At 37.3% G+C, this 15,783-nt stretch overlaps 2 protein-coding genes across 2 annotated transcripts; both read left to right on the forward strand.

Moving 5' to 3' along the window:
• Positions 1-1,295: 1,295 nt before the first annotated feature.
• On the forward strand, positions 1,296-1,889 carry LOC113272074 (F-box/kelch-repeat protein At3g23880-like). Its single transcript, XM_026521981.1, has one exon. The coding sequence runs from the start codon at positions 1,296-1,298 to the stop codon at positions 1,887-1,889; it is 594 nt and encodes a 197-aa protein (XP_026377766.1).
• Positions 1,890-1,928: 39 nt separating this feature from the next.
• Positions 1,929-2,483, forward strand: LOC113272075 (F-box protein At3g07870-like). The gene has a single exon (XM_026521982.1). It carries the CDS (start codon positions 1,929-1,931, stop codon positions 2,481-2,483), a length of 555 nt encoding a protein of 184 aa, XP_026377767.1.
• The last annotated feature ends 13,300 nt before the right edge of the window (positions 2,484-15,783 follow it).

Raw genomic sequence — 15,783 nt, forward strand, 5'->3', positions numbered from 1 at the left:
TAATTAACGCCACATCCGCTGCAAACAACCCTAGTACTCATCCCACAAACGCACAGCAAACTAGCAAGGAAACAGTGCGGTCAAGCAGCTGCAGCTGGTTATGTTCTTGTTATTTAGCCTTGACCAAATCTTCCACAGCACTAACCAAATTTGCGAATCACTTTGCACCCTTTTCTTCCTTCTTTTCTCGCTGCCAGAACTGTACCAAACCCTCACCATAGACAACATGTATCCTTCGATATCTTGCTGGTTTCAAACCCACGGAAACAGCACACAACACCCACACAAACATCTGCAGCAGCATTTGTTTCTTCTCCTCTTCTTACACGACCCAGATAATCAACAATGCCCATAGCAGCAACCATTGTAACAGCTGCGAACTAGGTGGTAATAAGATGGTGGTTCAGCTTTTCTGTCGAACAGTTGATATACGCTACCTGATGGCGTTGTTGTATGTTGAGAAACCATCTCCTTCAGCTCTCCAATTCCTGCAATTTCACATTCAACACAACCCAATAACTCCACTTCTTCCATGAATCATAAACTAGACTCATTCATCATCATTTACTGTCACAATCAACCACAGCAACAACATCTCTTGGACAGAGAAAAGAGGGGATGTAAGAAATTCTTCTTTCATGGCTCTCTTGAGTTAAAATACAACCCAAACTTCTACATTATCTCGATATCCCGATTCTTCGAACACAACCACCAAAACCCATTTAATCAATCAGTCCCAGATCCGTTTTTCTTTGTTGATTTTAGTTTTGCAACTTCACCAAATTACTTATCTGATTTTCTAAGACTTCATTCATAATCAATTGCATCAAAAGATCAGACCCTAACTTCTTCCTCTCAAACATTACCTCAACTGTAGATGATTCGAATCACAAACGAACCCTTGAATACACCCAATCCAGTTGACAAACTGACCCAACTTGGTTGCTTCAATTTCTAATCTCAATCGAGATTTTGGACTTCGTCGATAGATAGGAAAGAAAGCTGTAGGGAGATACGAATCTGAGAAGAAGAAGAAGAAAATAAAAAAGATCGAAACATAATTTCAGAAATTATGAGTTTGAGAATAATTTTCTTCCAGAAAATGGGTGCGCGCCTGTGTTTTTCTGAGCGTGGGTTTCATAGTAGAAAAGTCTGGGAGAATGGGTCTCCCTGTAGTTTTCACTACTTGGATCAGACGCTACCTGTTGAGAATTACGATTGGTTTTAGGGTTATTATATAGTAAGAGAGACTCGTGCTCTCATAAACTGACCGGAAGAATCCGCAGACTAGATCAATGGAATACCTCAGTGAAGATGTAATCATGGAAATTTTATTACGTTTACCGGTGAAATCCACAGTAAGATTCAGGTACGTATGCATGTCTTGGTATAAGTTACTAACTGGTAATTTTGTGAAGGTGAAACTAAATCATGATACTGAAAACGAAAAACATAGTTTCATCCTTAACACAATTCAGTGTGGTGGTGGTAGCCATGTCTACTCTACAGATAATAGCTCCTTATCATCAAAATCATTACAAAGTCCCTTGAAGATTAATAGTCCATTTTGCGATGAGATTTATGTTTTAGGTACTTATAATGGTTTAGTTTGCGCAAGTTTTGGTTTTGGTCTTTATATATGGAATCCATGTACGAAACAGTACAAAGTAATATTAACAGTACAATATGAATATGACTTCAGTTGGGATTTAGACCGAACGGGATACGTTTTCTGTTATGATTCCAAAGTTCAGGATTACAAGGTTATAGTGTTCTTTGATGATTATAACAGAAGTGATTCTAACGTTCGGGTTTATACTTTAGGTTTAAATGAGTGGAAAACACTTCCACCCATACCTTATCATATTCTAAAGATAAAGAAAATATAGGACAAGGACTGTCCGGGGTGTTTTTAAACGGAGCACTGCATGCATTGGGTGGTGGATTCGTTCCAAGGACAGGAAAACCAATCATCAAAGGTTTTGCTTTCTTTTGATACAGAACAGGAAAGGTTTCAAGAAATACCTCAACCTGATGAAAAATTGGAGAAATTTGATTATAAGTTTCTGGGTATAGTGGGAGGGTGTCTTTGCATGCTTTGCAGCGTTTGGAAAGTTGGTTTTGAAGTTTGGGTGATGAATGATTATGGAGTAAAAGCATCTTGGGCTAAATCGTTCCAAATAGATCAAGTGATGTCAAGACCCTTCAACTACTTGAGTAGTATAGTGGATCTAAAAAACAACGAGATCCTATTAGACGATGAGAAGACTGATAGTTTTATTCTGTATGACCCCAAGCTAAAAACAATAAGACTTCAATCGATCCGTCTTCCAGAAAAGCAGCGCTATCAAACATTTGCGTATGACAGACGTACCATTCATGTGTATGTGGAGAGCTTGGTTTCAGTTAACTCAGGCACGCGTATTGGGGATGCACAAGAAAATTTAGATTTCTATGAAGCACTTAAAGACATTGAATATTAGAGACATGATGTCGGATTAGTAAGTCTTATATACCACATCTTTTGTATTAGTAAGTCTTATAACAACATTATGCATTAAGTCGGTTAAGATACACTTTATTGTATTTATTTATGTGGATTTCAATTGCCGATTCTCTTATTTGTTCCAAAATTTCCCTGTTATTGAGATTGCCATCTATCTGGAAGGCGACCATACACGCATTTTATACTTAACATGAATTTGCTTTGCTTCTCAATTTACTTAAACAATAAATGATGTTTAAATGTGTATTATTTACGGTCATACCTCGAAATTGATATTGATGATGAGCCATACCAAGCAAGTATAAACATTAACTTCAGAATGATCGATCCCAAGAGAAATATATAACATAAGCTAAAACAGTCATAGGGAAATTCTCCCTTGGCGGGTATACATTTACAGCTAATAACTCACTAGTTCCCTTACCTTCTAATGGAAAATAACCCTAAAACCGCTTCGCTTACCTCAACTATCACATATATGTTGAATTACTTAGAAAATTGCTTGCTAGTTTACTGGCACTGCTTATGATCATACTTTGGGATCACCTTCCATACCCTATTTATACACGAGTATTGTGGAAACCTGTGACCCTAGCTATGTATAAAGAAGAAAGTCATGCAAAGAAAAGAAAAAGGAAAAAGTAATGGCATATCCTATAGGGCTATACCAAGGATATATATCTTTCTAAATTTCTAATATACAACTTTGTTTTTCTTTTTTTTTTTGCTCGGCAAAGAAGGAACGATGAATTAAAAGAATGAAAGAATACAAGAAACCAACTAGACAAGGAGGCTAGAGAAATAAAATGAAACCCTTACAAGCTGAAAACAAACAGAGGAACCCCAGACAAACAACCCAACAACAAAAGCTAACTCAATGTGAGTTTAAAAAGAATTGTTCCCAACCCAAAATAACATTAGAAGTGATAATTCCCTTGAAGCAGTCAAGGCTTTTCGACCAGTTAAACGCATCAATTTTGATGTCGCGAATAACTTCATGGAGTTTTAAAGTTTTACCATTAAAAGCTATAGCGTTGCGAGCTTTCCAGAGACCCCATGGAATTGCTTCCGGAAGACGTTTCCAAAGTTGATTTCCTTGGGTAGAAAGAGGATAACTTTTCCAACCCACGACAGTCTCTCTAATAGTATTGGGCATAACATGAATACCCCCATGGCAGTGATGAAGTAATTCCAAACACGAGAAGCTGACTGGCACTGTAACAACAAATGGTCTTCATTTTCTTCAACATTTCCACAAAGGTAACACCGGTTAGGGGAGTCTAGCGCAGAATGTCTATGATGCAGATTAGTTAAAGTTGGCAACCTACTCAAATACACTTGCCAAAGAAAAAATCCTACCCTATGAGGCCAAGCTCTGGACCATACCTTAGAACTCGGAAAAGGAATGACGGGGGTATTACCTTGCGAGTAGTTTAAGTATGCCTCCTTTACCGAATAGATACCCTTTTTATCACCAAGCCAAATAAGTTGGTCCTCCTGATTTGGAGATATCACAATAGATTCAAGCAACGGAATAAGTATAGAGAGTTCAGCAATCTCACTGTCATAGAGTCTTCTTCTGTGATGCAGACCTAAGTCCCAATTTAATCCAGCACCTCCGGAGATGTAAGTCTGAGATATAGACTTGTTCTTGGTACTAGAAAGGTTGAAGAGGACAGGACATAGGAGAGATAAGGGACCCTGAACACACCATTTGTCTTCCCATAGCCTTATTTTGTCTCCTTTTCCTATCTTGAACAGACAATTATTGAAAAAGTCATCTGCAGTAGAATAAATATTCTTCCGGAGACTAACACCATGTTTTTCCATAGGCTTCCTAGTTTTCCACCCTAAGTCGACAAAACCATACTTGTCTGCTACCACCCTCGACCATAGAGCTTTAGATTCACGGCCTAATCTCCACCACCATTCACGACCTTACTCACATTTCTCCAACCAACCCAATGATGCTTTATAGTTTCCGATGATTCATCCCATAAAAACTTTCTAATAACTCTTTCAATAGATTTTATCACCTTAGAGGGAGCCATGAACAGAGAAAAATAATAAATAGGAATGCTCTGGAGGACACTCTTGTAAGAGTAAGCTTACGAGCTAAGTCTGGCCTTTCAAAGCTCAATGATTCTATCCCATTTAGCCGTGGAGTTGGTTTTGTCCCCCAAAGGCATGCCAAGGTACTGAGTTGGAAAATTATCGCAAGAGCAACCCAATATTTCAGCCAATCCCTCAATATCCTGAACATCACCAACACCAAATAGACTACATTTAGAAAAATTTGTCTTAAGACCAGAAATACATTGGAACCAGAGCAGAATATATTTGAGATTTATAACTTGCTCAATATTGTCATCCAGAAATACTAAAGTGTCGTCAGCGAATTGGAGATGGCTGACTTTGACAGCATTAACAGAAGAAGAAGAACAGAAACCCCCAAGCATACCCTCCAGTTCGGGTTTGCCAAACATCATAGTAAGAACCTCAGAAACAAGAAGAAAAAGAAACGGAGATAAAGGTTCGCCTTGCCGTAAACCTTTCTCGGAAGTAAACTTACCGAAAACAGACCCATTGATAAGCACATAAAATGGGACCTTAGATACACAACCATAGATCCATTTCTGCCAAATACTACCAAAACCCATTTTTTGAAGAGTCTCCATTAAAAAAGACCATTTAACGTTATCAAAAGCCTTTTCTAAATCGATTTTGCAAACGATCCCAAGGGGACCATTTTTAAGTCTAGAATCAAGACATTCGTTAGCTACTAAAATACTGTCTAAAATCTGTCTACCTTTCACGAAAGCTGACTGCTGAATAGAGACGAGTTTAGGAAGCATTACCTTCAAACGCTCAGCTAGAATCTTAGATATGGTTTTATAGATGGTTCTAGTTAAGCTGATGGGTCTCAGATCCTTAATCTCCTCAACAACCTGCTTCTTAGGAATTAAAGCAAGGAACGTCGACTTAAGCCTCCAATCAATTTTACCTGAAGTTTCGAAGTCCTTCACTACACGCATAATGTCATCCTTCATAAAGTTCCAACACCTCAGAATAATACCAACCTGAAAACCATCAGGACCGGGTGCTCGATTTTGACCAAGAAGTTTAAGGGCAGATAACACTTCCTCTAAAAGAATAGGCCTTTCTAGCCATACTGCATCCTCGACTGATAAGGTTTTGAAATTCAAATCCCCAATAGAAATATTAGTGTTGTCCGTTAACTTAAACCGAGAGCTGAAGTGGTCTAGGATGCTGATCTTAATCAGGTTCTTGTCTTCCACTATGACAATCAATTTTCAAACTACAAAATGTATTTCTTCTTCTTCGAATCTTTGCTATACGGTGAAAATAACTAGTATTTCAGTCACCATCTTCAATCCACCTGATTCTAGATCTATCCCTCCAGAATTGCTCCTTCATGTCAGCCAATTTTTCACTCTCAAGCATCAGGTTATCATGTGTTATAACTTCAGACTCTAAAATATCTTCATCATCAATTTTTTGGTCCAACCATTGAATAAGGAGATAGTTCTGTTCACACTTTCTATCAATTTTCCCGAAGACATTTCTATTCCATCCCTTGATTTTACCCTTCAAGGCTTGTAATTCTTTCGCTAAAATAAAACCGGAAGACCCCGTGAAATTATTAGACAACGAAACCCACCAAGTCTCCAATAGATCTATAAATCTTGGTTCGAGCAGCCACATGCTTTCACATCTCCAAGGAGGAGCTCCCCAATCCTCTAAATCACAAGTAAGAATAATTGGTTTGTGGTCCGAGAAAGGCCTGTCTAAAGCTTTAACCAAAATACCCGGAAAATGATCATCCCAGTCAGCTGTTGTCATGAATCAATCAATTTTACTCATTGAGGTGAGAGATCCTTTTTTAATCCAAGTGTACTTAGCCCCATGAATGGGGATATCAATCAGTTCATTAGCATCATAAAAATCGCAGAAATCCTTCATGCCTCTAGAAATATTAGAGCAACCTTTTCTTTCATCCATCAATCTTACTTCATTGAAATCCCCCCTATACACCAAGGTAGACTCCAAATAGTGTGCATTAGATTCAACTCATTCCACATTCTTTGCCTTTCCAAAACATCACAAGGGCCATAAACACCAGAAAATAACTAATTGAAGTTGTCTATAAGATTTCTGAACTGAATATTTATACTAAAAGTACCTACAATATGAGATTCCATACTTACTATATTAGGGTTCCATATGACAAGAATCCCACCAGAACGACAGATAGAGTCCAAAGAAACCCAATTATGAGCTCTCCCTCCCCAAATTTGAGACACTATAGAGTCAGAGCAAGACTCTAAAAGTGTCTCTTGAAAGACAATAATGTCAGGATTATGAACAGCAATCCACCTCTTAACAACCCCTCTTCTTTTAGAGTTTCTCAAACTCTTTATATTCCATGAAATGATGTTCAACATGATAAACACAATAACAAGACAGAACCCATAAGAAAAAAATAAAACTTATCAATTATCTAGAGCCACCTACTCCTGTTCCATACATTCGAAATTGAAAGCAGCTGGGTTCTGAACGACAGCATGCATCAAATTTTTTTTAAACTCATAATCAGACTGTGGTAAACCCAATTGCATTGACACACCAACCTTATTAATAAATTCAAAAGATGTATGATATTTAAAACCTAGGTAAGAGATTACCATTGCTTCTTTTTCAGGATCTGATAGAGCTTCCATGAAAAAATCACCAGTAGGAGAGAAAAGAGGGGTTTGTCTAGAGTTGCCATCACTGGACTGAGAGGATGAAGAAGGAGAAGGAATGGATACCACCAATTTTGGTTGCGAGTCTGAATTGGTAATCGAGACACAGCCCTAACATTGCAGTTGTGAGCAGTACACGGACATCCAATGCATTCACCAATTGAATCCCTAGCAGCTTCCAGATTGAGTCTATTGTATAACCTTTCACGTTCAACGGAGGAATTAGAGGCATAATCATCTGCAAGACTTCCTGAATCACCACAGAGGTAAGAACCATATTCTGAATTTTCAGACCCAGACGAAGAATCTGAAGAATAACAATCCAGTTTTTTTGTATTTCCCATTGAAATTGACGTAATAGTACCAGGGGGAAATTTTCCACCACTTTTAGCTTTAGCCAACTGCTCTGGGCCCAAAGACCTTGTAGAAGAGCCCACGTCCCTAATTTGCCCGTTAATAATTTCTTCATTGCCATCTAATGGTCTTGCTTTAGGTCTGTAGGAAAACCGTGACTACACGAGTCTGAAGAATCTCGTGACTGATTCGAGTTTGCTTTTGACTTTCCTTTGTCAGCACCAGACTGATGCTGTTGTTTACCCGTGTCTGCAGAGCCATCTGACACTGGCTTATCATCTTTACCAGCAGATATTACAGGATCCAAAGATACCCCTCCATCAAGGCTACCTGCACCGGAAACAGGGTTGAAGAATTTGATACGCTGCAGACCGTTATTGATATTTGAAGATTTATCTTTCGCCTTTTCAATCAAAGCCCTGAATGGTAAAGATTTGAAATTGACTTCTACAATTTTTTGGACACTGTCCACCGGGCCTCGTAATTTGAACTTCATCATAGAAAGATTACAACCATTTCTCGTATCCTCTGAAGCTTCAAGGAGACCACCACATTTTGATCCAATGGTTTCAAAAGTTTTTTGATTCCATAGAGAAAATGGAATTCCTCTGACTTCTATCCAACATGACTGAATTTTAAGCACTTCCTCCTCGGACAACATATTAAGTTTTGATGTCCATGGAAAGAATTTGAAGTTAATCCCATTAAAACTCCAACCATATTTTGAAAGAAGCTCAGTCCTCATCTCTGAATTTGGAACTTTGAACAAAGCTTTAGAATTCGAGAAAGGCTGAAGAAAGAATACCTCGTTCTTCTCCAAACACTTACCCAAATGCTTATCAATTACATCCCAAGATACCATGTTAGCATCAGATGATAAAACCACCATATGATTCCAGTTTTCCTTTCCAATAGGTAACACTTCAGTCTCCAATATGGGTTTATTCCAAACAGATGGAGGGTTTGGGAAATGAACCGACGATGGTGAAGACTGAGGTTTCTGGATTGAAACTTCCTGAATCGGACTGAGTTGATTGATAATTGTTATAATTTGTTTCCATCCATTCCCCATATCACCTGCTGGGAAGTAGATATCTACAGAATTCCCCCAAGCATTAGGACCAGATAATTTTATGTATTCACCATTATTGTTTTTTTCCCCTTGTTACTATTAACCACTCATCTGAATCAGTGAACTGCCAAATTTGAGATTTTGACCATGATTTAGTGATCTCCAATGATAAGCCCTTTCGAAACCAACATAACCCCTTTTGATTAACCCATAAAGTAGAGAACCTATCACCCTTGGATTCAATAATTTGAAACTTTCCAGACTTACTCCCATACTCCTTTGTAAACGAAAAACCCTTAGCTTCGATCCAACAACAGATACCATTTTTGTTAAGAAAAGAACGAGAGTTACCTGATCTAGAAGTTTTCCTACTCTTCACAGTCTTCCATCCATCTTCATCACTCTGAGAAAACAAGCTGGTCTTCATTGAAGCTACCTAAAACAAACAGCTGAGTCGACTCCTAAACAATCGCTCGATCCACGCTCCTAAACGAAAAACCTCTCACCTCTCACCTCGATCCAATGCTATACAACTTTGTTTTTAACATGCTTAAATACTAGGTCATTCTTGAACCGAAAAAACAAACAACTAAAGACCATATATGTTTTTCTTTTTCCATTTTCTGGATAATGTCTTTGAAAGTTCCTTAGGCATAGATGCTAATGCCCTCTGCATGATGTAGACTATTATGAGCACATAATATCAACATAATTACCACTTCCTTTAGACCCACCAACAGACCAACTACTACTACTATCTGTTACTTGTCTCCAGAATTTCATTCATGCCTTCATGTTTAAAAGATGAAGGGAAGGCTAAGAGATAAAAATTAAATGAGTTACCTTCCTGTCAACGTATGAGATTGATAAAAAAAAAAAAGAAAAGAAAAGAAAAGAAAAGAAAAGAAGATTGATAAAATTTATCTGGTACACTTAATTGTTCTACAAGGTGGAGTCTGTGGACAATGAAGTGTTGAACCACTGTAAGTATATATGGGGTACAAGGCTGTACGTTCATCCTCTTCAGGCCCTCCAGGTCATGAAAGAAACTTATTCAGATGAATCCGGAAAAATCACCAGACAGTGGCGGTATTTAGCTATCTTCTTCTCCACTAATGGGAGAATGCATGCAAGGTGGTGAGTAAAGAAACTATGTAAATCACCCTCGGATAACCCGACTACTTTGACATTTTCTTCTCCGTTAACTCCAGTGATAACTTTCAATTCCTTTAGATTATTACGGAAAATTAGAAAATGATTTCTTGTGTAAGTAAAAAAGTCAACCCTTTGTGAGGCAAACTTTTTTACCTTCGAGTTCTATATTTAACTTATGCTTCTGGTATCCAAATATCTGCCAAACTATCCAATTTTTAACTTCACAAAAGTACTTTCTAAAAACTCCAAAAACAACTCTGGTATCCAAAGTCCAAACACCCCCCTCTTGGGCTACTTTATGAGCCTGGACCTATACGCCTAAACCCAACCGGAGAAAGAGTTGGATTCAGAGTCTTCTTTGTGATTTTGGCATCCACATATTAAACACTACCCGTTAAGACTTACTATTGGTTTAAGGTATTATATAAGAGAGACAGGCGCTCTCGATAATCAACCTAAACTGATCAGAAGAATTGGCAGATTAGATCAATGAAATATCTCAATGAAGACATTTTCATGGAAATCTTGTTACGTTTACCAGTGAAATCCACGGCAAGATTCAGGTGCGTATGCATGTTCTGGAATAAGTTACTCAGTGCTGATGATTTTGTTAAGATAAAACTGAATCATGACATTGACAACGAAAAATATAGTATAATCGTTAACACAATTAGTCATTGGGGTGATACCCAAGTCTATAGTATAGATAATAGCTCGTTATCATCAAAATCATTAGAAAGTCCCTTGAAAATTAGAAGTCCATTATGCAATAAGATTTATGTGTTAGGTATTTGTAATGGTTTGGTCTCTGCAAGTTATGCTTATGGTCTTTATATATGGAATCCATGTACGAAAGAGTACAAAATAATATTTATGTATAATAAAATAATCTTTATATATAAAAAGAGACTCCAAAATCGCCACATGTCGACACCACAATCACTCTTGATTTTGGTGAAACCATGTCACCAATAAGTATCCCTATCATCACTATTTGATTGGTCAGATCTATTAGACAGAATCCAGTAGGCAACCCAAAAGTCACTAACTTATTAAAGAGACACAAAAGGTTCAGGAAATAGTTTTGGGTGTACTAAGGACATCTCTTCTCGCACTAATTTTGCTGCCGGAAGAAAATCATCTTCACTTTCCATGCGACACCTCACTTCCCAAACGACGGGTCGGATGTATAAAACACGTTAAAGTTAAAGATATAGCGGTAGTTGAATGAGATCTTGGAGGGGTCAATGCACAGTAGAATCTTTAATTTTCAGGCCGTTGATTCCATCAAATTTTCTAATGAGGATCGATCTGGTCCAATATAGCCTTGATTTCTATCATCTTTCCAGGTAATCTCAATGCATCTCTCTCTCGCTCAAAAATCTCCATCCAAAAATCAAATTTGTTGCGTGATTTCTTTTTGCTTATGCAGAGACCTTTTAGTGTTCAATTGATTGCCAAGAAACAAATATATATGATTCTTGCACAGGATAAAAATTAACCTTTGAACTACTAACAACTTTTGTAACTGAATCAGGTGATTGTCATGATCTATATGGGCCACTGATACCTTCCTCTTTCGGATATGTAGGTTTGATATGAAAATACCACAGAAACCAATAAGAATAATTCAATGAAGAGGAAAGAAGGATAGAACAAATCATAGAATCTCCAAAAACAGAAGGAAGGCCGAACGGGAATTTAGTGATCGATAATATTGTTGTGTATTTGGTGGAAAGGAAGAAAATATGCATTTAATCAGGATTATTTGATCTAGAAGACTAGAATTAAACGTTTGGATCGAGATGTTTGCAATTACAGGAGACCAAGCACCCGCCCAACAATATCCAGAGCAAGAGGATGAATTGTGGAACTTGAAAGTGAAACATGAGTTTCGAAACAGATATATCTTTTTAAGAATTGCTGAATGTGAAGAGACGCCTAAGTTTAAATTGTAATGGTGCAATGATGGACCAAAATATTTTCCATACCTTTTTTATTCTAAACAGGAGAACGAGATACAATTGTCTTGAGAAATTGGGTTTTCATGTTTCAAAATTTCCGGGTGGTGGAATTTAAATTCCAAGTGAGAAGTTTTGGTCCGCAGAGTCAGACTGTTGAAATTGAATGATACTATTGGTTTGCGGTTCATAATGAAATAACGTGCTAATTGCTTTGGTACCTAAACTATGATGATTGGTTTTTATTTTTTTCTTTCTGATGAGGACGATTGCCATAGTTCCACTAGAAAAGGAAGGTAAGATGGAGCAAGCTACAAGCTCTTCTGTTTGCGACATGTATTTGCAGAGGATGAAGCTGCCCAAGAACTTGGTGTGCACACAAATACCCAGACACCTTTGTTCTACAGTTTTTGTTATTTTTCTTTACATATCCTCTTTTCGAGCAGTTCCGGAGAGTTGCCATTATCTACGACGTTCTTTGCTCCTTTTGCTGATCCCAGTGGTATTCCATCCTTAGTATTTGGGAATATAAACAGATTTAGGCCTGTTTTTCAGTCCGATAGACAACCGTAGGCTTGTTTTTTTTCGAATTTGCAAATCTAGGCCTCCATCCATGTTTCCATCCACATCCGTTTCTTTTGTCAATTTCTCGGTCAAAAAGGTCAATTTCTCATCAGATGAGATGAGTTAATGAAGCACAATTACTCCTTTGCCCTCTATACACGTGGATGCTACTAAGTGTAAGTTAGACACGTGTTGTAAATTAGCCACACGTGTTGTTAAACACGTGTGATCCAAGACACGTGGTGGTCATCCGAGATGGAAAGAAAAATGGAAGGCTAGGATTAACTCACTTCGTAATTAACGACCCCATCATGAGATCTTAGTCGTTTATCTGAATTTCATTGGATCTCGATGTTTTAGGACGGCTGAGATGAAATAAACATGCAGGAAAAGAAGTGAGTAGAGAGAAAAGGTCTTTCACTCTCTCCATTTTTTCCCTCTGCAACTAATTTTTCTTTTTCTACAATTTTCTTTCTTCTTTGCGATTTTCACTTCAGTCGTATGAAATATCACTGGTTTCTGTTACTGTGTAAGATGGGTATACCTAATAGATCAAAAAAACTACTTAGTAAGATGGATTCAGAGACTGAAGAGAAGATGGATAAAAGAAAGAAAACAAAGAAACAGAGAGGTAGAACACGAACTGAAAGGTAACAACGAGACCCTTATTGTATTTTTAGGGTTTTTGGAAATTTTCGATTTCTAAGGTTTAGGGAAATTTTCGATTTCTAGGGTTTATGGGTGTTTCGATTTCTTTGGGTTATGGGTATTTCGATTTTTCTGGGTTGTGGGTATTTTCGATTTCTAGGGTTTATGGGTATTTTTGATTATGTGTTTGATTTTTAGATGATTCTGTTGATTTTCGTTTCTCTATGAATTGACCCTTGATTTTTCTAGGGTTTGTGTTAGATTTTTAGGGTTTTGTGTTAGATTTCTAGGGTTTGTTTGTGTTAGATTTCTAGGGTTTATTTGACTCTGTTTATCACTCTGTTTTTCACCTTGTTTATGTAGTATGATTTATGTTCATATGTTGATAGTTGCTGAGAATAGCTAATATGATTTATGTTGTCGAATGATATGTTGACAATTGTTGTTGGATGATGCTGATAATTTGAATTATGTTTCTTGTAGGAATGATGTTGCTGTTGACAGGATGCCTTTCAGAAGCTTTAAGGTAAATGTGATAGGAACTTGCCATAGTTTGGAGTTTAGGGATTGTGCTAGAGAGGATATGGGACTTGATAGGTTGAAGGACATGATCAGGCCAAAGCTGAGACTGAAGGGTGATGAGAAGATAGACATATTGTGGTCAGATGATCTTTGTATTCCCATGTCACTGGATAAAGAAGAAGAGTTCAAGTCTTTGTGGGATACTGCTGAGTTTGATGAGAATGGTTGGAGTCAGGTTTATATGCAAGTGTTGGATGGTGAGGTTGATAAAATTCCTCCACACAAGTACTTTACACCAGTAAAGAAGACACCCCCAAAGAAGCCTGTATCCAAAAGAAATAGCACACCAAATCAAGCAGCAGTATCTGAAGAAACTCAAGAAGAAACTCAAGCAATATCTAATCATGATTGTAGTACACCTAGAAGTTCAAGAAGAAGCCCAAGGTTAGCAGTATTGTTTAAGAAGAAAATTGGAGGAAAAACTAAAAAGAAGTTGTTTGTTGAAATCTCAGATGATGAAGTATGTGAAGAAACTCAAGTAGCAGAGTCAAATGTGGATAATGACATGCCTATTCCAGAAGCTTATGTTCCTCAATTTTGTGAAGAACCAACACATACAAGTGTAGCTGAAAACATGCCTTATAAGAAGAGTGATGAGTTTGTATAAGAAGAAGAAGAGAGTTTAATCATGATTTCTGGGTTGAAGCTACTACACAAGAAAGTGTTCTTGAAGATATTTACATATTGAGTGAAGAATATAAGAAGAGTGATGAGTTTGTAGTTCAACTTCCAAATATTGAAGAAGATGAGTGTCATCCTAATGAGGATATCAACAATGTCCCTGAATATGAACAAGAACTTAAAGATGATATGGAGTACAATTTTTTTTTGAAGAAGGTTGAGAATGGGTATTTATCTGACAAGGGAAGTGACAGTGAGAGTGAAGGTGATTCTGATAGTGTTGATGGGGATCCATACTTTGGTTAAGTTGAGGTGGAAAATGACAAAGAAGGTAATGATGTCTCTTTACATTTGTTGTTTGTCATTTTTATTGATTGTTTATTTCAAATGGGTACTAATGTTTTTGTTTTTTTTTTACTTTAATTGCAGAAGACCATTATGGGGACTTACTGGATTCTGAGTCTGAAAAGGAAAAAGAAGGTGAAGATGATGCTGTTGGGGTGGAGAAGGCTTCAGTTGAGTGTAGTGGTGTTACATATGAAAATTCAGAGTTTGAGAAGGAATATGAAGATCACCTTAAGGAAGAAGATAATCAAGATATGTTCCCAGCTGAAGACGAAGAGTCATTGGATCCAAATGACCTCATAGTTGGAAGTAAGTTTATGAGTAAAGATTCAGATTCCTTTTATGCACATGTGAATAACTACTGTAACATGAACAAACATCATACTTATGCTACTAAGAGTTCCACGACCAAGCTGAGGCTCAAGTGCATTCATTGGAGGACTCAAGAATGTCTAATGTTCATTTATGGCATGGTCAAGAAAAGTGAAGGTAATACTTTTACACTTAGAGGATTTATTGTCACTCACACCTGCAATGGTGACAAAGATGACTTGAACAAGCTTGCAACACCAAAGTATGGAGCTGACTGGTACTATGAGAAGATGAAGACTGAGCTTGGAATCCAAAGGTACCAAAGTCTAGAACCTGTGTTGATGGTGATACTTTCACAACTTATGAATCTGGTCCATCAAAGAGGAACAAGAAAGCTGCAAAAGTTGTTCATGGTTCATCTGCAGGTCAAAATACCAGTGTAAGGGGTGCAACTAAGACCAAATCCAATAGCCAGAGATGTGTTGGTGAATCATCTAAGCAAGCTGCTGCAAGATCTGAAAAAGGTGTTAAGGGAAAGACAAAAGCAAAAGTTGGAACTTCTCAAACCTCATGTATGAATCAGAACTTCAAGAAGGTTGGTACAGTTAGCAACAATGTCAACTTCACAGTGTCAGATCCAAAGATCAAGAAGAAAACAAAGAAGTATATGAAGATCTGAGTTGGTTATGTTGATTGTGTTTCATTTTGTGTAGAAGATATGTATGTTGGAAGTTTCACTTTGGATTGTTGGTGCAGTTTTAGGATAATGAAGTTTAAGACAATGTATGTTGGAAGTTTCTTTTGCTTAACATTTTATGAAATGTTCAATTACAACTTCTGTTTCATTACATTTTCATATTTTTCTTAAACTCATTACATATTTCTAGTACTTTTCCT

The sequence above is a fragment of the Papaver somniferum genome, chromosome 4 (assembly GCF_003573695.1).
Source record: "Papaver somniferum cultivar HN1 chromosome 4, ASM357369v1, whole genome shotgun sequence".
In the NCBI taxonomy this organism is placed as follows: domain Eukaryota; kingdom Viridiplantae; phylum Streptophyta; class Magnoliopsida; order Ranunculales; family Papaveraceae; genus Papaver; species Papaver somniferum.